Below are 24296 nucleotides of genomic sequence, written 5' to 3' on the forward strand. Positions count from 1 at the left end.
GCTGGCAGTGTGGGAAAGGAGGACATACGTGGGGGTGCTCCTACTGCTTGGTGCACACGGGATCTGATGTCTGGGGGCCTTACTATTCCATTTGCGGTCTGCAGACAACCATCACAGGCATGGCCCGGAAGCTTGTCAGCAATGCACAATCCGGGGCTCCTTCCCAGGCCTACAATCAGGACGCGCATTTTAACAAGTCCCCAGGTGATCGTATGCACATTAAAATGAGGACACTGTGCTATAACGGTTTTCACCTTGGTGGGGAGAAGTTCAAACAGATCACCTGCAGAGCTTTTTAGACTACACATCCCTGGCTAGGTGCAAGCTGATAAATGGGGCCCAAAGAGATATTATAAAATATTGCCCTCCTTTTCCCCCCTTCTTTTTTGGCTGCTACAACGGGGGAAATGAAGCCGGTTGATACATCTTCAACCTCACTTTTCTTTCTATGGCAACTTAGTTGTACTCCCAGACATGATGCGTACACACATATCAGCCCAAAACACCACAGTTCACTGGGCCATCTTTCTATTAAAGGGGTCTGGTGGCTGTTAAGTTCTGCATGCTCCACAATGTCCCTTCCCTGTCCCACTCAGCTCCCTCTCCTGCTCCCCCACCCCTGCAACTAACCCTCCAAGCAGTTTAATAAAGTATTCCTTCTAACTCTTAAACGTTTTAGATATTTTGGTTAAACAAAATCTGTTTTGTTTCATTCCCAATGATAATGCAGGTCTCCTTATAGCTTAGTCATGGCACTACCTTAATCTGGTTGTGAGTCTGGCTCTGATTCAGTAGGTCAGGGTGGGGTCCTGGCATTTGTAGCTTGGAAAAGCCTCTTAGCAAATGTTCTTTACTACTGTCTTCCACCCCTCTCCTTGTCTCTGCTGCCTGTCTTTGTTTCTCGGATCCTGTCCTGTACCCAGAGAATCACACACTCACTCTGGCTCTCTCTCTCTCTCTCTCTCTCTCTCACACACACACACACACACAATAACCCGGAAAAAGGGAAGAATTAGGCAGCCCTGTGAGTTATATCTGGTTCAGTGAAATTGGGTCTCTGCCATTTGTAAAATTGGAATGTTTCATGAAATAATGGTGAAGAGCCTCTCCAGCTGTAAATTATTAAGATTCAAACTCCTTATTGAGACTATTGTAATTAAAATGTAAAGCATATGAGGTTTTACTTACCTTAACAGTACCTACCTTTGGCTAGAACAGGATTTTCTAAGTCCACATGGCAATTTATGAATTTTATTTTAAAGGCACAACAATTAGCACCACGTTGGTTATCCTAAAAGAACTCAGGGCACAAGGAAACTTGGCAAAATAAATAGCCAAGCATCCTTAAATGACTGTCTTTTAATCTTGCCTATAGTGCAGGCCAAGGTCCCTTCCTGGATACTTATTATTACATATGCTCTAGAGCTGTGTGGCCCAATACTATGATCACTAGCTACACTGAGCACTTGGAATATCCCAAGCCTGAATTGAGACTTGCTCTAAATGAAAATACACACCAGATTTTGAAGTCTTAGTATAAGATAAAGAATGTAAGAAATCTCATTAATGATTTTTATATTGATTACATGTGAAAATTATAATACTTTGGATAAATTAGATTAAATAAACTATATTATTAAAACCAATGACTTCTTCACATTTTATAATCGTGGTTACAAGAAATTTAAAAATCACACACATGGCTTGCATTTGTGGATCATATTATAAATATTATAAATATAATATTATAAATATAACATGGACAGCTTTCCTCTAGGGTTGTTGGTGTGTTGAATGAAGCAGGCTTTCCCTACACTGATAGTGATATTTCTCTTAGTAAAACACAGTTCTATTTTTTTTTTAAAGATTTATGTAGTTATTTGAGAGAGAGAGAGAGAGAGAGAGCGCACAAGCATGGTGGGGAGGGGCAAAGAGAGAGAGTCCCAAGCAGTTTCCACACAGACTGTTGAGCCCAACTCTAGGCTCGATCTCACCATGCCAAGATCACTACCTGAGCTGAAACCAATAGTTGGGTGTTTAACCAAGGGCACCAGCAAGGCACCCCAGTAAAGCCTAGTTCTGATCTGATTTATGCACCTTGCTAAAAAACCACCCAGGCCTCCTTTAGGTTGTGGAATGAAGTCCCAACACCTCAGCTCCACCTTTCAGGCTCTCAGATTTGGATGGACTTACAGCTCCCATTTCTCCTTCTCACTGTACTTCTCATCTGTCCCACACAGCAGGCACTGGGGATTATGTTTTTCCCTGTACATGCCCTGAATCTCTGTATCTATATGGCTGTTTTCTTCTTCCTGACCTTCCTTCCCTTAGCTTCCTTTGGGATTCTCTCATTCCTCATGGCCAGCTGGATGTCACCCTCTTCAGTCATACCACCCCTGACCACCCAGGACAAACCTTGTTTCTCCTGCCTATGTCTTTTCTGTGTACTTTGTTAATACTGCCTTACTGCTCCTTATCACACTTTTCTTTATGCTATGGTTTGGCTTTTTTTTTTTTTTTTTTTTTTTTTGCATGCTTGTCTGTCTTCACTATCTCTTCTCCTGCTCCTATTCCACACTACAAACTGCTAGAAGGCTGCCAATGAACCTTGTTCATCTTTGTCTACCCAGTAGTTGCTAGCACAATACATAATAAGGAGCCTGAGAGTGTGTGTGCAATTAAAGAAGGTATGTGTTTCCATACCTAGCCCTCTAATCAGAGGCAAGAATAATATGTCCTGTCATATAGTTTAGAGAACACAGACTTGTAGGGTTTCCTGGAGCAACCCTGTTTTATAGAGCATCCATCCCTTCCTTACGTAAAACAACAATAAAACAAAAATACCCCTCACATCTAAGAATGCCTGTCCTCTGCTTGATATTTCTCTAAGTGCCTCAGTAAGGACAACATAAATCTTACTCCCCATTTTTCTAGAATAAAGTCAAGTGAGTATCTTCTCGCATGGGTGGGCAAACTATAGCCCATGGAACAGATAATTTCCTGCCTCCATTTTTGTGAATAAAGCTTTATTGAAACATACCAATGCTCTTCTATTTACATATTGTCTACAGCTGCTTTTATGCAACAATGTAATTAAGCAGTCTCAGAGGGCCCGGCCCACAAAGCCAAAAATATGTACTATTTTGCCCTCTAAAGAAAAAATGTGCTGATTTCTCTTCTAATAATGCAGTTTTTGTGAAAAAAGAGACCTTCTTTTTCACTGATTTTGGAACTCTGATAATTTACCTTGCATCTGGGACCTTGGGAAAGTTAACTTTAGCTCCAGTAATAGGAAATTAGTCATCCTCAGTTTCAGCAGGATCTATTTACATTAGGTATTTGGAACAGTATCATGACTAGAGGGCTGTCAGGTAGCAACTTACTAAGAGAAGTTTTAGCAGTTCTTCGGAGAACAATAAAAAACTAGTAAAAATGGACAAAGGATAAGGAAGTCTAGGTTTGCATTCTGATTTCACAGTCTGCTGTATCTAAGAACATTGCTTTATCTAACTTTTGAGGATCTCTCATTATGCTTAAAAATTAGCCATAATAGGATTATTTTTAGGTTTAAATTAGATAATGCATGGGAAAGTACCTTGAACTGTAAAGTATTATGAAATGTAAGGTAATATCATTACTAGATGTAAGAGGAGATATTCATGACATAAAGTTATTTTTGTCAAATTCTTGGCAGGTACATTAGATTGCTTCACTCTGTAATCCTGTCATTTCTCTCAAATTATAAACACTGATATTTTGTGTGTAGACTGGAGATGAATAAAAAAGAAAAAAATGAAAATACAGGTGTATGGAAAATATATTTCAGTCTGAAGATAGAAACAAACACAAACAAACACTGGCCTTCTTGTCCATCACTTAAAGGAATCCAGAGAACCCAAAGAAAATTCAAAGGCATTGATTGATTACATTTGGCATTTTTCATGTCTGCTTATTTTGGTTGCCATGGAAACTGGCATTTTTGCAGGATTTCTAGGTATGACTTGTTTTTTAAGCTTGGGAGACGTGTTTTACTATGAGGGAGACACAAAGGATGTGACTGACATTTGGGAAGGAAAAAAACCCAATTAAAATTTTGGTAGTAAAATTGTTTTCTGAAAATTATTTGCAGCTTAGATTGTATCAGTAAGATAATAGACTTTACTATCTTAACATAAATCATACACAAAGAGAAAGAACTGCTCCTGACTAACAATGAAAAATTTGAAGATAATGCTTGAGGTGGAAAAAAAATATGTAGTAGAAGAAAGAATCAATTTTGATAAGTGGAAATGTTTCTCTGAAACATTTTCTCTGAAACATTTCCACTGGATCACATAATAGCATTTATTGAGGGCTTACTGTGAGTTAGGCACCTTTCTAAAGGCTTCACACACATCACCACATTAACCTTGACAGCTTTGTGATGTAGGTAGTATCCGTGTCATCCGAATGTCAGAGGAGAAAGATGAGGACAAGTCTCTGCACAAGCAGAGCATGAAGAAGGCTGCTTAGTGCCCAGCGTGGGCCAGGAGCCAGGTCTGGGTCAGGTCCAAGACTCCCTGTGCCCTCTCTTAAAAAAATTATGTATGTATGTATGTATGTATGCATGTATGTATGTACCTATTAAGAGAGTGCATGTGCACGCATCAGCTGGGGGAGGGGCAGAAGGGGAGGGAGAAGCAAACTCTAGGATGAGCCCGGAGCCCAATGCAGGGTTCTTACAAAGATCAATCTCATGACCCTGAGATCGTGACCAGAGCCGAAACCAAGAGTCCGGCTCAACAGACTGAGCCACACAGACACCAGCTCCTTGTTCACTCTGAAACGTCTAGCAAGCTGTTTACCTCCCCCAGGCCTCTGTTTTCTTATGTGTAAAGTGGATTTTGGGGTCTCATTCCCAATATGGTCATGATGAAGGCTGACTTAGATAATATATCAAAAGTATTTTGTTTTTTCTTTTTCCTTTTATAAAGACTTTATATATTTATTCATGAGATACACAGAGAAAGAGAGGCAGAGACACAGGCAGAGGGAGAAGTAGGCTCCATGCAGGGAGCCCGACATGGGACTTGATCCTGGGTCTCCCAGGATCACGCCCTGGGCTGAAGGCAGCGCTAAACCACTGAGCCAAAAGTACTGCCCTATCAAAAGTACTTTGGAGAGGCTGGAATACCTGAGAGATGAGTAATTATTAATACATGGTTAAATAGTACAATATGAATTTTGATGAATATATTGTGCATACCTATACTATTATGTCATGCAATGCTATATTAATACCAACAACAGAAATAACAAGAATCCATATTATCAGGATAAGACTAACATGACTATTACTATATTTTAAGACCATAATAACTATTTCCCTAACAGAAACCTTGAAAACAAAGGCAAAATTGGGTTTCCTGAGGATATTTTGAGTTCCCTGGCATTGGTGGCATCTAATCTTAACTCGGAAGAAATTCAAATGATGTGTGCAAAGGAGTGCGATGTGGGGTGGGACAGGGCAAGGGGGTGACCTTCTGCCCTGGAAGTTTTATGGAAGAAAAAAATCACTAGGAAAATTTAATCCTACTAGGGAGAACTTACACTGTGTCAGAAGGAGAACATTCACGCCTACCCCATTCTGGCCTTCGAAAGCCAGTGTAAATTCTGCCAAGATAAAGATGGTGATGTTTGAGCTTGAATGTGACCTTAGAAATCTAGGATTAAAAAATTGGATGGCCTTGTCCAAAGTGAGGAAGTTGAGAGGTTATCTAGGCAAGACAAGCTAACATAAGCTTTGGTGTGGATTATCTGTGTTGGAAGTTCCAGGACATCTAAACTCACAGTAGGCAGGCAGGGAGTCTCACGGGCACTAAGTAACTCGCAGCCAGAAGATGTGAAGGAGGGAAAAGCTGCCACCATACAAAGGTCGTTTGTAGAAATTTTATACAACCTGTAGAGGTACAATGGCTTTTATTTATTTATTTATTTATTTATTTATTTATTTATTTTATTTTTTCATTTCTTCCTTATAGGCACGACACTTCCTGAACACACAACTAAAAGTGCATAAAGAAATACTGCATCTCAAACTGGGGCCCTGAACATGGAGGCTCTGGAGCAGACCCCTTGAGGACAAAGGTTGGCTGATTTTCTGGGAGTTCTAGAGGCAACAAGATATTCAGCTTTACCCAAGTCATTTGGGAACTCCCATTTTGGCTCCTCTACTTGCTGTGTCATTGGGAGCACATCAGTTAAACAGAACTCATTTTCTTTCTCAGTGAAATTAGAATAGTAATCACACGGTGCCTTTCTCTCAGGCTTGCTGGGAGGACTAAAAGTGCTCTGCAGTCTGAGGGCTGTTCTAGAAGCGCAAACTCCTGTCTGGAGCACATTCCTCCAGACTTGCAACCCAGGCTTGCTGCTTTGCTGCCTCCAGCTCAGAGCCCTGTTGTCTGCTCCTGGGCCTCCAAGCCCTCTGGCACTGTGCCCATGGGGTTCAGGGAAGCTGCAGCCTGACTCTGAGGGAAAGTAGGAAGCTCTAGAGAATTGGTGGGTGGATTCCATGTTTCTCAGCAATCTTAGTGAGCACATACCCCTGGGAAGCAGATCATGGCCTCATGCTGTCCATAGGAGAGACAAACAATAGAAAACACCAAAGGCTCCTGGCTCAGGGTACTGGTCCAAAAAAAAAAAAAAAAAAAAAAAATTCCCCAAAAACAAAAACAAAAAAACCCAAACCAGAACTGGGTGGAAATTCTTTCCTTGCCCAAGCCCTGGGTTTTCAATCTAAATAAATACTGCCATAGTATTTATGCCATGGGTTGTTGGGAAAGTTTTAAAAAGGGAACATGAAAATATATTCAACAAATAGTATTGAACATCTCCTATATGCCAGGCAGCATTCAAAGCACTAAGCACACTTTACTTAGGGGATAGCTTAAGAAGATGCACGGTCTCAGATGTAACCTTGACAGATGAATGGATAAAGAAGATTATATATATATAATCCCTACCATTTTGGAAGGACTATAGCACCTCTATGCTCTCCACAATCCACTCATTTCATAGATGGGAAAATGCAGGCTCAGAAATGCAAGCAGACACGGCACTGTGGTCCCACTGTGTTCTCTCCTCTTCACCACGGGGCCCCATAGTTCCACCTTCTCAGGCATTATGCTTGGAGTTCAGTCAAAATGACCTATTTACCTGTTTATTCCTATCAGTGCTTAGTAAATCTTTTAGACAAATTTCTATTCAGTAGATGTTGATTATGTCTCCTATTTTTGTTTCATTTCCCTGCAGTGGAAATGCAGAGAGGTCTATGAGAGAAGGATTCAAGTATGTTCCTACACCCACCCCCAGCACTTTGTTTCTTCATTTGAAATTTGCTTAATAGTGGAGAGTAAACTTCTGATATTCTCTCTTCCTTTGCTAAGGTTTCCAGTTTTTTCCAGACCTTCACATTTTTTTAAGAGGATAGGTTCTGCAAGACATGGAAACAACCGAAGCCCATCAATGGATGAATGGATAAAGAAAATGTATGCATACTATATACATATAATACATATATGTATATAATATATACACACATGCACAATGGAATGTTATTAAGCCATTAAAAAGGAAGAAATCCTGCCAGTAGCAACAACATAGATGAGCCTTGAGAGATTTTGCTAAGTGAAATAAGTCAGAGACAGAAAAACAAATACTATGTGATCTCACTTATATGTGGAATCTAAAAAATTTGAACCTACAAATACAGAGATGAGGGTGGCTGTCAGAGGCAGGGGGCTAGGTGTGGGGAAAATGGGGGAAGGGGACCAAAAGGGACAAACTTCTAGTTACAAGATAAATTTGTTCTGGAGAGTAATGGTCACCATAGTGACTATAGTCAACAATACTTTATTATATATCTGGAAGTTGTGAAGAGAGATCTTACGAGTTCTTATCACAAGAAAAAAGAATTACAACTATGAGATGATGGATGTTGAGTAGACTTGTCATCATTTTATAATGTATACATAGGTCAAATCACTACATTGTACACCTAAAATGAATACAATATTATATATCGATTAAATCTCAATATAATTAGGGAAAATATATCAAAAAAGAAAACATGAGCAGAGACTCTGGAAGAGAAGCAAAGGGAGTTGAAGAACTAGCTCTCCCACCTCCTATCAGGCGACACTGGGTGAGTTACTTTACTTCATTGAATCTCAGTTTCCTCATCTGTAAAATGGGGAAAACAACATCCACTTATAATTAAATCATAATACTTTTTTTTTTAAGATTTTATTTATTTATTCATGAGAGACACAGAATGAGAGAGAGAGAGAGAGAGGCGCAGAGACACAGGCAAAGGGAGAAGCAGGCTCCATGCAGGGAGCCCGACATGGGATCGATCCCGGGTCTCCAGGATCACACCCTGGGCTGAAGGCGGCACTAAACCGCTGAGCCACCCGGGCTGCCCTAAATCATAATACTTAAAAAAAAAAAAAAAAAAAAAAGATTTTTAAAATTTATTTATTTGAGAGAGAGAGCACGAGTGGAAGGAGGGGCAAAGGGGGAAGTATGGGGACAAGCAGTCTCTGCTGTGAGCACAGATTCCACCACAAGGCTTGATCCCAGGACCCTGAAATCAGGACCTGAGCCGAAACCAAGAATTGGACACTAAACCAAATGAGCCACCCAGGCACCCCTCGAATCACTTAACATGATTACACTTAACATGCTTGACACAAAGTAATCGCTCAAGACCAACATGCACACATATATCCGTATGAAGCAGACGATGCTATTGTCCCATTTGATGGATGAGAAAAGGAAAATATGGAGGGATTTTTATAACCTGCTCAGGGTCACTCAGGTGCTCTGTGAAAGAGGTGTGATTATGTCAGGATGAAATGTGCTTATTACAGCGTGTGACAGATAGTAAACATTCAATACAGTGTGGCTATTTATATAGTCAAGTTAAAGCATTTATGACTGCTCTGTCTGCAGTGTGTTCTGTAAATGTCAAGGGGTAATGTGTCTTTCTGGAAAAATGAGTAATGCTCCATCGCTTCAAAGGTTTCCATTCTTTAACTAGCCCATTTCCCAGTAGTCGAATTGTTATTTTATCATTATAGCCTAGAAGCCAGACTGAGAATATGAATTCACATCTTGGCATTGTTTATATTCTCTCTCTTGAAGCCTGGGCCTTTGGAAACACAATCATATTTATTTTAATAAAATTGCTTTCTGACTTGCTTGCCTTCTAAATTCCCTTTGCTCTCTGGGGAAGTCGGCTGACAGGCAGTGGGCCTTTTAGTCCCTGTGCTGGGACTGTAATTAACTGCCACGGAGAGGGGGACAGGGGGCAGCCAGCAGAGAGAAGGTTAAGGACACAAGGCTGACTTTCAGGCTCTTGTCAGAGGAAGAGGAGATGATGCTTTACCTGCTGGCTTAGATACCAGTGCTGGGCCCTGGATAAACAGGCAGCCCTGTCCACGCTCAAGAGTTACTTACTCCTTTTAAAAGGCTTGAATGTGTGGGAAATGGGCAGTGGTAGGGTCTGCAGGACCTCTGCCTTTCTGAAACCTCATGAGTCTGCTCTCTGTAAATCAGCATCAGTTTATGGTTACTAGGCTTCTCCCTATGAATGTAGTTTGTCATCCTGTCGTTACTACAATTAAAGGAGTCTGCCTCCCTTGAAATGTTACGTTGCTCCTGGGAAAGTTAAAAGCAATGGAATGTTCTTAGACCGTCAGACCTGGAAGGAATCTTAGAGTGGTGTGTTTGCCAACACAAAGGCAGAGGGATTGCCTGAACCTCCATTGGGATTGCCTGAACCATCTGCTAGCATTGCAAGTCCTGGCCCTCACCACACCTGCTTTATCAAAATTCTTGATTGTGGGTCCAAAGGTATCAATTTTTAATAAGTTCCCCCAGGTTATTCTAATGCACAGTGATGCTTGAGAGATACAGATATGGAGAAACAGACTCAGTCATCTGAATTACAGATCAAGATACTGAGACACTTAAACTTGTCCCTGAGGAGGGATAAACACAATGCCCTAGTCTTCTGACTCTCACACAAATGTTTTTGTTTTGTTTTGTTCTTTTTGCTTGTTTTTATGATATCAGATTCCTTTTAGCTTCATGGAAAAAGACTTCATTTACAAATTTTACACTGGGGTCTGGTCTTCCAAGCCTTTATAAGGCTTAGCTGCGACAGGAGGCAAGGGACTTTATAGCAGAGCCAAGCTTTATTATTGCTGAAATCAGGAGAAACAGATTTTGGGGAAAATAAATGATTAAAATCTAATGGTCATGTCAAGGAAGAAGAGATAGGTAAAAAAAGTAATAAGGATATTTATTGGTTTTTGATCAATAGCTTGACCAGGAACATTTATTTTTGTTAATACAGAGTTATCTAAATAGGGCAACTTTATGCTGACATGGCTGTTTCTGGTTTGGAGGGAACAAAAATATCTTATGTGTGTTGAGTATTTGAAAATGCTTTCAGTGAGAGATAAGTGTTAGCATATCCAACTATGAGATAAGATTCAGAGAAGTAAAGATGGATTTCCTAAGTCTAGTTAGTAACTGATTCATGTGTAGAGCATATTAGAAAGAATATTACTATGAATGACTGTTCAGTTTACTGTGTGTCAGGCATCTCTCAGAGCATTTGATATGAATTTTCTCATTTAATCATCATAACTGCTCTACATACTATGAGACAGTAACATGTTACTGATGAAGAAATGAATCACCTATCATTCATTCCTCTACTCATTCAGCTAACCCATGCTAACTATGCTTTTTAGTTCTAGGCATTTATATAAGCTCTAGGGATAGAGAGGTCAGGTAAGACTCTGCTTTCATGGAGATTACACTGGACAGCAGAAATAAGCACTAAACGAATAAATGAATAAATACATAAATCGCTATGAAATGAATCAAAATAATCAGACTGTGGGAGTAACTGGATAGAGCAAGTCTTGTGTCTTAGTCACTGTGGTAGGCGAAAGGTAGTGGAGCAGATGCCTGAAAAGAGGCATAGAGCTGCCTGGGAGAAGTCAGGCAAGGGCCCGAAAAGTGATCAGCGTATCTCTTGATCCAGCAAAATGGGTGGAACAGAGTCACCCGGAGGGAGGGCGAAAGCTGTGGGAGATGAGTCAAGGAGAGGTGGAAGAAACATCCTGTAGTGGTAGAGTGTAGTGGTAGAGACAATCCTTTGTTTTCTTTATTTTTTATTTTTTAAGATTTTTTTATTTATTCATGAGAGACAGAGACACAGAGAGAGAGAGAGAGGCAGAGGGAGAAGCAGGCTCCATGCAGGGAGCCCAACGTGGGACTCGATCTTGGGACTCCAAGATCACGTCCTGGGCCGAAGGCAGACGCTAAACCGCTGAGCCACCCAGGCTGCCCAAATCCTTGGACTTTGAGAAAGGTAGGAAGCCACTGAAGGGTTTGAGCAGGGGGGTGACCTGATGTGATATACTTAAGAAAGACTGCTCTGTACCATAGTGGGGAGCTCGCACAGAGGGCAGAGTGGAACTTGCCCAGGGTCATACTGCTATGAAGCGCTGGGAGGCAGTGGGGGTGCGGGTCATCTGGGTTTCGACCTGGCTTCCTGAACCAGGCTTCCAGAGGAGGCGGGCGTGTCTCACAAGCATGTTATCCTCACCTTCTGTGATCCTGTGCCTGAGTCCCTCTGCCACACACAAGAGAATTTCCGTAAGGACAGGGTTGTTGTTCTCCCCGGCACCTGGGGAGAGGAGCCCCTGGGAGGGCCAGCGGGCAGAGGGGGGCTGGAGCCGTTCTCAAGGATGTGGTCTCACTCACCTTGGACTTCTCTTGATGCAGCTCGATCTGGATGTCTGTGAGCTTGGTCCTGAGGTCTTCATTAGCAGCTTGAAGGGCGACGATGAGCGCTTCGGGCTTCTCGCCCTTATTTCGCCCTTTCTTGGACATTGTTCCTTTCTAAAGGGAATCTTGTGTTGTAGTGCCTTTCAAACAGGTGCTGCCATGTTACTGCTTCTTATCATGGGTGTGATGTTTCAGCGTCTACTGCGTGGTGCTCCATGGTAAGGTGTCCTCAGCTGCTGCCCTGGAAGCCCTGGGGAGAGGCAGAGATGGCGGTTACTGCTGTGGCAGGGACCTGGGCCAAGGGCCAGGCTGTGTCCCTCGGCCCCAACTGCCTGTATGACCCTGCACCTGACGGCTCCTGGCCCCAGATCCCCCCATCCACTTGGCACGTGAATTTAGAGCCATCTTTCCGAAGATACGGTCTGGTCATGTCAATGCCCTGCTCGAAATCCTCCAAAGATCTATGAGTATTAGAATAAACTTTCACATCTCGGAGTGCTTTTTATGCCTAAACCTGCCCTAGACTTATCTCTTCCAATTCACTCAATTACTCCTCAGCCATAAGAAATCCCCTTTATGGAGTGCCTGGGTGGCTCAGTCAGTTAAGCAGCCTATTCTGGATTTCCACACAGGTCATGATCTCAGGGTCGTGAGATTGAGACAACCCGAACTGGACTCTGTGCTGAGCATGGAGCTTGTTTAAGATTCTATTTCTTCATCCACCTCTTCTCCTCCCATTGACTCTCTCTCTTAAAAAAAAAAAAAAAAAAAAAAAGAAACGAAAAGAAAAAAAAAATGAATGCCTTTATTTTAAGTAGGCTCCATGCCCAACTTGGAGCCTGATGTGCGGCTTGAACTCACAACGCCGAGATGAAGACCAGAGCTGAGATCAAGAGTCAGTGACTTGGGCAACCCGGGTGGCTCAGCGGTTTAGCACCGCCTTCGGCCCAGGTCGTGGTCCTGGAGACCCGGGATCGAGTCCTATATCAGGCGCCCTGCCCTGCCTGGAGCCTGCTTCTCCCTCTGCCTGTGTCTCTACCTCTCTCTCTCTGTGTCTCTCATGAATAAATAAAGGAAATTAAAAAAAAAAAAGTGGCTTAACTGAATAAGCCACCCAGGTGTCCAAGAGATGCCCTTTAATTTTCTGATTCTTGCTCTCTTTCCATAAAGGCTTTCCTTACCCTGTTCATTTTTCTCCATGCTTTGCCCAGCCTCCTCACAAGTCCTCCCTTGGGTCCTCATCCTCACAGCCTCACACACTTAGAGTTTAGTTTGGCTAGCTTTCATGGCTTCCTTCGAATCTCAGCTTCCACATCAGTTCCTCCTGGAAGTACCTCTAGATTATTATATGCCCTCATTATTTAATGGTGGTTACACCTCCATGAATCTGTAAACTTTGTGAGGGCAGGAATGCATTTTCTTATTCACAACTTGCTTCTCAGAATCCATCATAAGATCTGGGATGTACCAGGTCCTTAATTGGTATTTGTGAACGGAACTCACCTATGTGATGGCTTCATGTCCCATAGAGAGTTTACAGTTTAAGAAAATCCTATATACAAAGACCTCAAATCATACAAGGATAAACTGTGAGAGGTGAGGATTAATTACACTGGGTGAATTGGGCAACTCATTTATTCAGTCATTATTGTTTGCGTTCCTTCTTTATAGTGTGGTAGGTACACTACGTTGAAATTGAAAATGAGTCTCAAGACAAAAACCAAACAAAAAACCCTTTATCTCGATCTATCTTTCTTCATCATTATCATCATCATCATCATTATCACCTGATTACTGCCTTTAAAAAATAAACACTAGTTGTTTCAGAAGTATAGACAACGACTCCTCCCAATGAGGTGAGTAAGGAGTCTTCTTGAAGAAGGCAGCATTGGTCAACGGACATAGAAACAGTTGAGGCATCCTGGGTGAAAGAAATGGCAGGTGCTAAGATACAGGAAAGAAAAGGCACAGCAAGTATTTTGTAGGGAAAATGGGGGCCCAATCAATTAACCCATGAGTATGGTTGATGGGCACTAATGCTGGAGAGGTTGCCTGGAAATGATAGACTGCAGAGGACCTGGAATGCCAACCTTAAAATTTTGTAATCTTTTTTTTATTTCCAGTAAGCAGTGGGTACGCTGTTGAAGATCCTGGCAGGTGGATACCTTAACAGGGAAATGCTTTGGTGTAGTTATTCTGGTGGTGGAGTTGGGAGAAACTGGAGGTGGGGAGACTGCAGAGAAAGAAGGCTACTGATAAAAAAAAAAAAAAAAAAAAAAAGGCTACTGATCTTACCAAGATGAAAGCTGATGCAGTCCTAAACAGAACAGTAGCAAGAAAAGAGACAAAACGAGGGACGTGTCTTGATTTACAAATTCTTAAATGCTTCACAGGAATAAGGAGATCAAAAAATTTGGACACTAATTGTTAGTCAATGGGAAAAACATAAACAAGATACTAGAGGAAGTTTCTCACACAATCTTTCAGAAAATGGGGTATTGTGTACATGGAGGTACTTCAGTCCAAAACTAAAGGGAATTCCTACTGGTCACCCATATGTTTCAGCAGCTGCTGTTCTCTCAAGCCCCCTGGTATTTAGCCTGCAGGACCATGCTGAGATCCTGGGCTTTCTGCCATCACCACATGAGCAGGGCCATGCCCTCTGGAGTGTGACCCTAAGGAAAGGGATAGGAAGACGTTAGGAGGTAGGGAGGACCATTCTGTCTCCAAAAGTAATGGAAATGTCCACCACACTCTTCCCTAAGCTGGATTCTAGAGTCATTCTTCATGATTATTTTGCAAATGTTGTCAGACCATTGAAGTGTATAGCTGGGAGATGAAGGGACTACCATTCTTTGCCTTTAAAACTGAAATGAGGGATCCCTGAGTGGCTCAGCGGTTTAGCGCCTGCCTTCGGCCCAGGGTGTGATCCTGGAGTCCCGGGATCGAGTCCCACGTCAGGCTCCTGAACATGGAGTCTGCTTCTCCCTCTGCCTCTCTCTCTCTCTCTCTCTCTCTCTGTCTGTCTCTCATGAATAAATAAGTAAAATCTTAAAAAAAATAAAACTGAAATGAATTAACAAGAATTTATTGGATTTTTATGATGAACACTATTAGGCACAAGGATAAATGAGACAGTGTTTAATTCAAAGCAAGTGTTAGGGGAGTGAAATCACCTGTTTTTGTTTAGCAGGTTTCTCTTCCTCTAGCTGATCTTTAGATGTTGCTGGTCCTCTGGGTTCTCCAAAGTTATCTCCACTGGCCCCACTTATAGGGTTATGACTGACTCCCCATAACCCTAACCATTCCCCAAACCTCGAGTCACATATTCAAAATCTTACTTACCAAATCCACTGGTGTATCAAACCTAACCTAATTAACATGGATATCTTTACTACTAGTCCCTCACAGTCTCATTCTCTCCAGGCTTTCCCATATTAATAAATGCACCACCATGGGTCCAGTCATTCCAGATCTAAGCTCAGAAGCCATCCTTTCTTCTGGTATCCATCATTCCTTTCCTGTAGTCCATTGGGGGTCCTGTTTGTTTTTCCTATAAAATATAACTCCCAACTCTCTCTCAAACCCCTATAGTGTTCTCAGAACAGAGAAAGAAGGAATTTGAGAAAAACTTCACAGTCGGGACGCCTGGGTGGCTCAGTGGTTGAGCATCTGCCTTTGGCTCAGGGCGTGATTGAGTCCCACATAGGGCTCCCTGCATGGAGCCTGCTTCTCCCTCTGTCTATGTCTCTGCCTCTCTCTGTGTGTCTCTCATGAATAAATAAATAAAATCTTAAAAAAAAAAAAAAAAAAGCTTCACAGTCACTTCATAGCTTTACAGTCTTCCTGGATGAAGAAAGGGCTTTTCGGATTAGAGATACAGGAATGGCAGAGAAACTGCTTGAGAAGTACTGGGAGTCACAAATATGCCGGATGCATTTAGAGAAGGTTGTGAACAGGGAGCAGATAATCTGGGTTAGACTGCACAGGTTCCCGCATGACTGATGGTTAGATTTCATTGATAATGGTTAGATTTCATGAGGTAGAAATGAAGCATTTGAATATAAGTGTAATCATAAAAACTCATAGTGACTGGCTGGCTGCTATGAGCTCGACATTGGACCAAGCACTTAACATACTGCTCTCATTTCATCCTCCCTAAATATAGGGAAAAATGATTCACAGAGAGATGAAGTAACTTGCTTAAAATGACTGAGTTCATAGGCAGGGAGGCCTTCATGCAAGACTGCGATCTAGACTGCAATGCCCTGGGTTACACATTGCCCCATGTTTGCATCTTAGACAGGTAGCTCAGGCAGTATGATGGACGGTGAATTCCCAGGGAGGGTTAGACCGGAGGAAGGAAATCAGGATGCTTCACTGGTTGGGGCAAGACAGAATGCAGCCCTGAACCTACCATGGCCATAAGAATGAAAAAGGATGTGGCAACTCTGACACATGGAGACTTTGATGGAATCGTGTCTTCCTTTTAAACATTATTACTGGTTTGAACATTCTTCTCTGCCACAGTAAATAATGAATAACAGCTTTCTTGTACTGCTTGCAGCAAAAATGTGCAATGCCATAGTCATATTTTATATTTTAATTCACAATCCTTTCCCAAAAATTATTAATACTATGTACCTGACTTCATTTTTTTTTTTTTTTTTTTTTTTTTAGTCTGGGAATTATTTTGAGCTTAGTCCCATAAAGGCTAGGGAAAAGAAGAGGGTTAAAAAGCTAGAAACATGTTCAAGACAAAGAAAGCATCACAGAAAGTTACTGTTATGGATACCATAAATAAGCATCCTTTCACAAGGATGATTCCATACATCCTCCTGGTGAAGGGAAACTTTGTGAAGTCTTTTCCAGTTGTGATGGGTGTCTGGCAATCTCATGATTGTCTGTCATGCTGTGCTACCTTCCCCTCCATCCCTCCTTGGACAGCTTTACTGATATAATTCACATATAAAATTTACACTTTGAAAGTGTATTAATTCAGTGGTTTTAGCATATTCACAATATTGTATAATCATCACCATAATGAATTTCAGAACTTTTTATCACTCTAAAAAAGAAACCCTATACCTGTTAGCCGTTGTTTCTTATCCCTCACCAAACTCTCCCAGCCCTAGGCAAACACTAATCTATTTTTTGTCTCTATAGATTTTGCTATTCTGAACATTTTGTATCAAATGGAATCATACAATATGTGACTGGCTTCTTCCACTGTAGCATATTCTCAAGGTTCATTCATATTATAATGTTGTACAGACATTTCATATCTTTTTGTGGCTGAATAATATTCCATTGTATGGTTAAAACTGCATTTCTTTTTTAAAAAGATTTTTATTTATTTATTCATGAGAGACAGAGAGAGAGAGAGAGAGAGAGGCAGAGACACAAGCAGACGGAGAAGCAGGCTCCATGCAGGGAGCCCAATGCGGGTCTCCAGGATCAGGCCCTGGGCTGAAGGCGGTGCTAAACCGCTGAGCCACCCGGGCTGCCCTAAAACTGCATCTCATTTATCCAGTCATCAGCTGACAGACACTTATGCTACCTTGGCTTAAATGGCCTGAGGTCAGCCTTCCAGAGAAGAGGTTGCCAGCCATGAAGAGGAACACCACCCCTGAAGTATGCTGGAGAGTATAAAGGAAGGCCTGAAGTTATCACTGCAAGCAGGTGGAATGTCTGGACCACCCTAGGAGCCTGTGTCAATGACAATGTCTGACACAGCAGATGATTTGGAGGAGGAACAGAAGCATTGTTCAACTAAGGGTCAATCCCCTTAAAGATATCAGGTAATTAGTGGTGCCTGGGTGGCTCAGTCACTTAAGCATCTGCCTTTGGCTCAGTTCATGATCCCAGGGTCCTGGGATCCAGCCTATAAGCGCTGTCCCTAAGATGTTTAAATTGAATAAGAAAGGGCAACTGGGTGGCTCAGCGGTTTAGCGCCGCCTTCAGCCCAGGGCGTGATCCTGGAGACACGGGATCGAGTTCCACGACAGGCTCCCTGCTTGGAGCCTGCTTTTCCCTCCACCTCTGTCTCGGTTTCTCTCTCTCTGTGTCTCTCATGAATAAATAAATAAAATCTTAAAAAAAAATGAATAAGAATGAAAGAAGATATGCAAAAAATAATAATTCAAGTGCCACAGTTATGGAAGGCCTCAAATAAGAACAAAGCTATTCTTATTTGTGGTTCTCTATAGACTCATTTAAACACTGACACAAAATTGAGACAGGGCTTCCTTTCCAAGTAGGGCCTGGCAGAATGGCTCCCACAAAGAAGGGTGGCGAGAAGAAGGGCCGTTCTGCCATCAACGAGGTAGTGACCAGAGAATACACCATCAACATTCACAAACGTATCCATGGAGTGGGTTTCAAGAAGCGTGCCCCTTGGGCACTCAAAGAGATCCAGAAATTTGCCATGAAGGAGATGGGAACTCCAGATGTGCGCATTGACACCAGACTCAACAAAGCTGTCTGGGCCAAAGGAATAAGGAATGTTCCATACCATATCTGTGTGCGGTTGTCCAGAAAATGTAATGAGGATGAAGATTCACCAAACAAGCTCTACACGCTGGTTACCTACGTACCTGTCACCACTTTCAAAAATCTACAGACTGTTAATGTGGATGAGAACTAATCGCTGATTGTCAAATAAAGGTATAAAACTGCAAAAAAAAAACCAAAACAACAACAACAACAACAACAACAAAAAAAAAAAACAAAAGAAAAAAACAAAATTGAGACAGGGAAACCAAAGAGAGAGGTGAGTGACATTAACATGAGCAGATGAGGCCTCTTTGCTTCTTCCCCATGGTTTCTCCTTGCATATCACTTCTGGAGACTGTAAGTAAAATGCTGACTTCGGAATAATCTTGAGATCATCTACTCTCAGCTTTAGCCCTTTTATGTGTTTTAGTGTTTAGGAACATCAAGCAGCTATTTTTTATAACAAAATGTCCAGGTTTTAAATTCCCATTCAGCATTATTCTCTATTTAAGACATGCACACTTCAGGATTAAAAAATCAAGAAATTAAAAAAGGAACACTTGTGCACAATTTGTGGGAATGCAAACTGGGTACAGCTACTGTGGAAAATATTATGGAGTTTTCTCAAAAAATTAAAAATAAAATTACCATATGATCCAGTAATTCCACTGGATATTTACCTGAAGAATTTGAAAACACTAATTTGAAAAGATATATGCACCCTTATGTTTATTGCAGCATTATTTATGATAGCCAAATTATGGAAGCTGCCCAAATGCCCAATGATAGATGCAGGGAAATGCAGGGATACAAGAATATGTAGGGGGTTCCTGGGTAGCTTAGTTGTTTAAGCATCCAACTCTTGGTTTTGGCTCAGGTTGTGATCACAGGGTCCTAGGATGGAGCCCTGAGTCAGGATCCCATGCTTAGCAGAGAGCCTGCTTCCCCCTTCTCTTTCCCTCTGCCCCTTCCCCTGCCTGTGCACTCTCTCAAATAAATGAATAAATCTTAAAAAAAGATTGACGTGTGTGTATATATATGTGTGTGTGTGTGTGTATATGTATATATATATATATATACATGCAATACATATATATATATGCAATAGAATATTACTTGGCCTTAAAACAGACTAAAATCTTGTCATTTGCAACGTGGATGGATCTAGAGGGTATAATGGCAAATGAAGTTAGTCAGAGAAAGACAAATACTATATGATTTCACTCATATGTAGAATTCAAGAAAAAAAAACAAACAAGGAATAAAAGAGACCAACGAAAAAAACAACTCTTAACTATAGAGAACAAACTGATGGTTGCCAGAAGGAAGATGGGTGAGGGCATGAATGAAATAGGTGAAGAAGATTAAGGGCACACTTATCATGAGGACCACTAAGTAATATATAGAATTGTTGAATCATTATATTGTATACCTGAAACTAATATAACACTGTATATTGACTATACCGGAATTTTTTTAAATCAAGAAATTGGAAACATAAAAAAAAGAAATTGGAAACATTAAATTAATTTATAAATATTTAAATATGATGAATATACTATTGATCATAGGATATAATGCTGGTTGCATAGTCTGTCCAAGAAAGTAAAAACATCCTAGATATTCTAATATACTGATGTCCAACTACATGGACTACTGGCTCTCACATCCTAGAATACCACAATTCTTTGTCAGAAGTATGGTCACATATTTGGTTAAGAATGTGGTCACTTTATTGAGCACTGTTCTTACCTTTTAATAGATGTTAAAAAACCTAAGCATCATTCTTACCCTTTATTGGCTAAAAAAAAGCCTATAAAAGAAGAGAGATATGTGTAAAGAGAAAACAAATTCTAGAAAGCAATAAATGATAGAGTTGGTAAATGCTGGAGCAGTGGCTTAGTTTTAACTGAGGAAGATGAAGGCTTGTTAGAGAAGGTGTTCTGTGAGCTGAGCCTGAATGAGGCTGTGTACCTTACTGGGCTCTTACTCTGTGCCAGGCATGATGCTAAGGTACACTAATGTTAGGTACATTAACTCACTGAACTGTTCCAATTCACCCTTTCAGATATTGACTCCTATAATTTCTTAGGGAATTGAGGATCAGAGATTGAAAAAATTACACAGCTAAGAAATGGCAGAGCTGCAATTCAAATACACATCTGTCAGTCTTCAGAGCTGCTGCTTCTTTTTTTTTAAAGACAGAAAAAGAGAGAGAGAGACAGAGAGAGAGCTAGCATGGGTGTGGTGAAGGGGAAGAAATAGAGGGAAAGAGAGAAAGAGAATCCCAGGCAGTCTCCAAACCCAACATGAGTCCAATGGTGGGCTCGATCTCACCACCTGAGATTATGACCCAAGCTAAGATCAAGTAGGATGCCCCTTTCTAAAGCTTAACACATTAACAATTTCTTACAAGATGGACAGGCCAGCTCTAGGTGTAAGTAGGCTAAAGAGATGGCAAAGGTGTGCAAATGCCAGCTGGGGACTTAGAAGATAGAATGGTAGAATGTAGTGGTTAAGAGACTGGACTCTGAAATCAGAAGAACTGGCTTTTTAAAAACAGATTTTATTTATTTATTTGACAGAGTACTCACACAAGAAGGGGGAGAGGCAGGCAAAAAGAGATATATTTACTGCAGTGAGCTTTTATAAGGAATAAATGAGCTAAAGTGTGTTAAATGATTAGTAAGTTATCATCATCACCATGGTTATTATTTTTCTATTATTTTTCTAACTACTAAAAGCTAGCTTAGATTTTAAGAGAAGAAGAAACACATTTATCACCTGTTCATGTTAAAAAAAAAAAAAGAAAGAGGCTAGGAAAAGCACAGAGATCCCTGGAAAGACTAATGGAATTCGTATTTATGCTTTTGGGGAAATGGGACCTGCATTGACAGGATCAGAATGCCCAGGAGTCTTGGCTTTGCAGCTGGTTCTGCCCTAAGCTATAAGCTGAATAAAGTCATTATTAATCTTGGAGGTTCCAATAAGGCTGTTGCCTCTGAGTCATGATTTGCAAGGCAACTATAATACCAAAGGGCTAAAGTTCATATGTGTGAAGCTAAACGCTTCACCACTTCTCTGTGATTAATATTTGGATGTTCTACTCTACCGAAGCCCTGGGAGTTTGTTTCAGTCATCTCCCCCGCTTTTTTTTTTTTTTTTTAAAGATGATGCTTTAAGTTAAATGTTGTTAGTGTTTAAAATGAATGAATTGAACTGCTTACCTGATTCCTGGTAATCTGGCAAAGACATATTATCACTTCTTAAACCTTTCTCTGTATACGAAAACAGTTTCACTGTGCATTCATGAATCTGACACAGCAATTTGATATAAAGGACAGGGGGCTACTGTTTAAGCCAGTGCAGTACTAGAGTCCTAGTTTCCCTATGTAAAGGGAATGTGGTGGTGTGGCTATGGGGTCAAAAGACTTTTTACCCATTACACATCTGTTAGAAGAAAATGAATTTGAAAGGCTGACATTCATTATGGTAGAGATTATGCATCTTCAGGATTGTAGGGTGCCAGGCGTGTATGTCTTTTTATGTTTGTTTTTCTTTCCTCATCTTCCACGGTAATGCCTTCTTTATCACCTGATTATAATAGCAATCATTATTTTAATTTTTATTATTAATTATTTAAAGTTAACATGTTAAGTTTTTCATATGAAAGAATGCTAAATAAAACTCCAAACCTGGGCCACCTTGGTGGCTTAGTCGGTTAAGTGTCAGCCTTTGGCTTAGGTAGGATCCCAGAGTCCTGGGATCGAGCCCCGAACTGGGCTCCCTGTTCAGTGGAGAATCCGCTTTTCCCTCTCCCTCTGCTTCTCTCTCCCCTCTCCCCCACTTCCACCCTCGCTCATGCTCTCTCTCTGGAAAAAAAATCCAAAACTTATTATTCCTAATAGATATTTTTTTTTGACCTCAGATTTAAGACTACATCAGAAACATACTTCATAAAGTGTAAAATAAGAGAGAGCTCTCTTAGCACACATACCAGAGACATCTAACCTCTTTAGGGAGGCTTCTTAGGAAGGGTTGGTAGAAGTGATGTCGAATTTGGGATCTGAAGCAGGTAGGATTCATCCTGTACTGCTCTATTCTGCAAACCCTTGGCTTTGCTCATGCATGCCTTTTCCTTTCTTAATATCCTGTTGAACTCCTTCCCATGCATCCTTTTTTAAAAAAGATTTATTGGGGGGGGGGCAGAGAGAGAGGGAAGGAGAGTCTCAAGCAGACTGCACTGAGCACAGAGCCTAACACTGGGCTCGATCTCATGACCCAAAGATCACAACCCAAGTGGAAACCAAGAGTCGGTCACTTAACTGCGCCACCCAGATGCCCCCTTCCCACACATCCTTTAGGGCCTAGGTCCGATGGAATAACTTTTTCCCCTCATCTGGATTTCATTTTCACTTTGAAGGTATTTCTTATAGTATTTGTCATTCATTCTTCAACTTATTTATTCATCAATTCACATAAAATGATGAAGCATCATGAGCGGGGGATGTCTGTGCTAAACAGGAGACACAGGGTCCTTGACCTTTGCAGAGGAGGAATCAGCAGTTTTATACAGTGTAGTAGTTGCACATATGATAGGAGATAGGAATCATAAGAGTCTTGGTGGGCCAGAAAGGACTGTTTAGGGAAAGTGCTACCAAAAAAAAAAAAAAAAAAAAAAGGATGTGTGACATGAGAAGGAATCAGTCAGCAAAGGTTGGAGGGGGAAAGAAGAATGTTCAGGGTGGACAGAGCACTGAGTATGAAGGTCTACAGGTAAAAGAGTATATGAATGATGCTATGGAGAAACATACAGGCAAGAGCTCAGAGATGAGCTCAGAGAGGCAGGCAGAGAGTGGCTGATGGAGAACAGTCTCAGCTTCGGACTTCACGCCCACAGCAATGGGTAGTCACCAAACGTTCATACAGGGGAGTGACTTGATCACATTTTGAATTTAGCAACAATCCTCTGGCAACTGAAGATGGAACAGACTAAATGGGTAAACAGAAATGCAGAAAGAAAAGTTTGGAAGCTGTGACCATAATTCATTTACACTGTAGGTATTTTTTAGATGACTGAGTTCCACTTAAGGGTAAAACTGTATTTTCTAATTCATCTTTGTACTCACAGTACCTGTCACAGTGACCACCACGAAGTTCAATTGAATTAATATTGATTGGAACTCACGGAAAATAGTGAGATTGAGGATCTTTCACAATTTCTACAAAGATCATTAAAAAAATATTTTATTTATCTATTCATGATAGACACAGAGAGAGAAAGAGAGAGAGGCAGAGACACAGGCAGAGGGAGAAGCAGGCTCCATGCACAGAGCCTGACGTCTCCCGGATCAGGGGTCTCCAGGATCAGGCCCTGGGCTGAAGGCAGCGCTAAACCGCTGAGCCACCTGGGCTGCCCAAAGATCATTTATAACAAGATTTATTATGGGAAATTTCTTTTACTTTGCAAGGGCCCTTGAATGACTGTTTTGATTTCAGGCAAAAGTTAAAGCTGGCGTAACAGTTAAATAAACAATAAAAATTAAATGAATTTTTATTTAAGTCATATGTTGAGATTTCATAATCCTTGCTGCCATCTACCATACTCCCAAGCGCAATTTCACTCAACAATAAGTCATCTTGCACTGCGCTCTTTTGTCTGGGTTTAGAAGGTTTTCATAAGGACTAGTCTAGCAAAGTAACTCTCTCAGTGTATGTTGTCTTATTTGTATTGTCCTTTTGTCCTGGATTCAAAGTATTCCACAGCTGTTAGAATGAGAAGTACCAACTTCCCTGGACATGGGGGAGAAATCTAAAATACAGTAGAAAATTACTATGTATTCAAGGTCAGACAGAAAGAAAAATGCCTCAGAGCCCCTACCCAAGGCAGGCATTCGCTCTGTATGTACACTCTTATTAAAAACAAAGTGATACATTAAATTAAAGAAAAATAC

At 41.1% G+C, this 24296-nt stretch overlaps 2 protein-coding genes across 21 annotated transcripts in view; one reads left to right on the forward strand and one right to left on the reverse strand.

Annotated features, from left to right (window-relative positions):
* JAKMIP2 (janus kinase and microtubule interacting protein 2) overlaps window positions 1–24296 on the reverse strand; it is a 178489-nt gene that overhangs the window by 64681 nt on the left and 89512 nt on the right. For all 20 annotated transcript variants that reach the window (XR_012031187.1, XM_072826396.1, XM_072826411.1 and 17 more), the window contains one exon: window positions 11824–12097. Coding sequence is in view for 19 of the 20 variants with exons in the window: in XM_072826396.1 (XP_072682497.1) it covers window positions 11824–11952 (129 nt within the window). In the remaining variant the exon portion in view is untranslated. The remainder of the gene's footprint in view (window positions 1–11823; window positions 12098–24296) is intronic.
* LOC140632954 (large ribosomal subunit protein eL31-like) lies at window positions 18114–18529 on the forward strand. The gene has a single exon (XM_072825099.1). It carries the CDS (start codon window positions 18119–18121, stop codon window positions 18491–18493), a length of 375 nt encoding a protein of 124 aa, XP_072681200.1. The 5' UTR covers window positions 18114–18118; the 3' UTR covers window positions 18494–18529.

This window comes from Canis lupus, chromosome 5 (assembly GCF_048164855.1).
Source record: "Canis lupus baileyi chromosome 5, mCanLup2.hap1, whole genome shotgun sequence".
NCBI classification, from domain to species: Eukaryota; Metazoa; Chordata; class Mammalia; order Carnivora; family Canidae; genus Canis; species Canis lupus.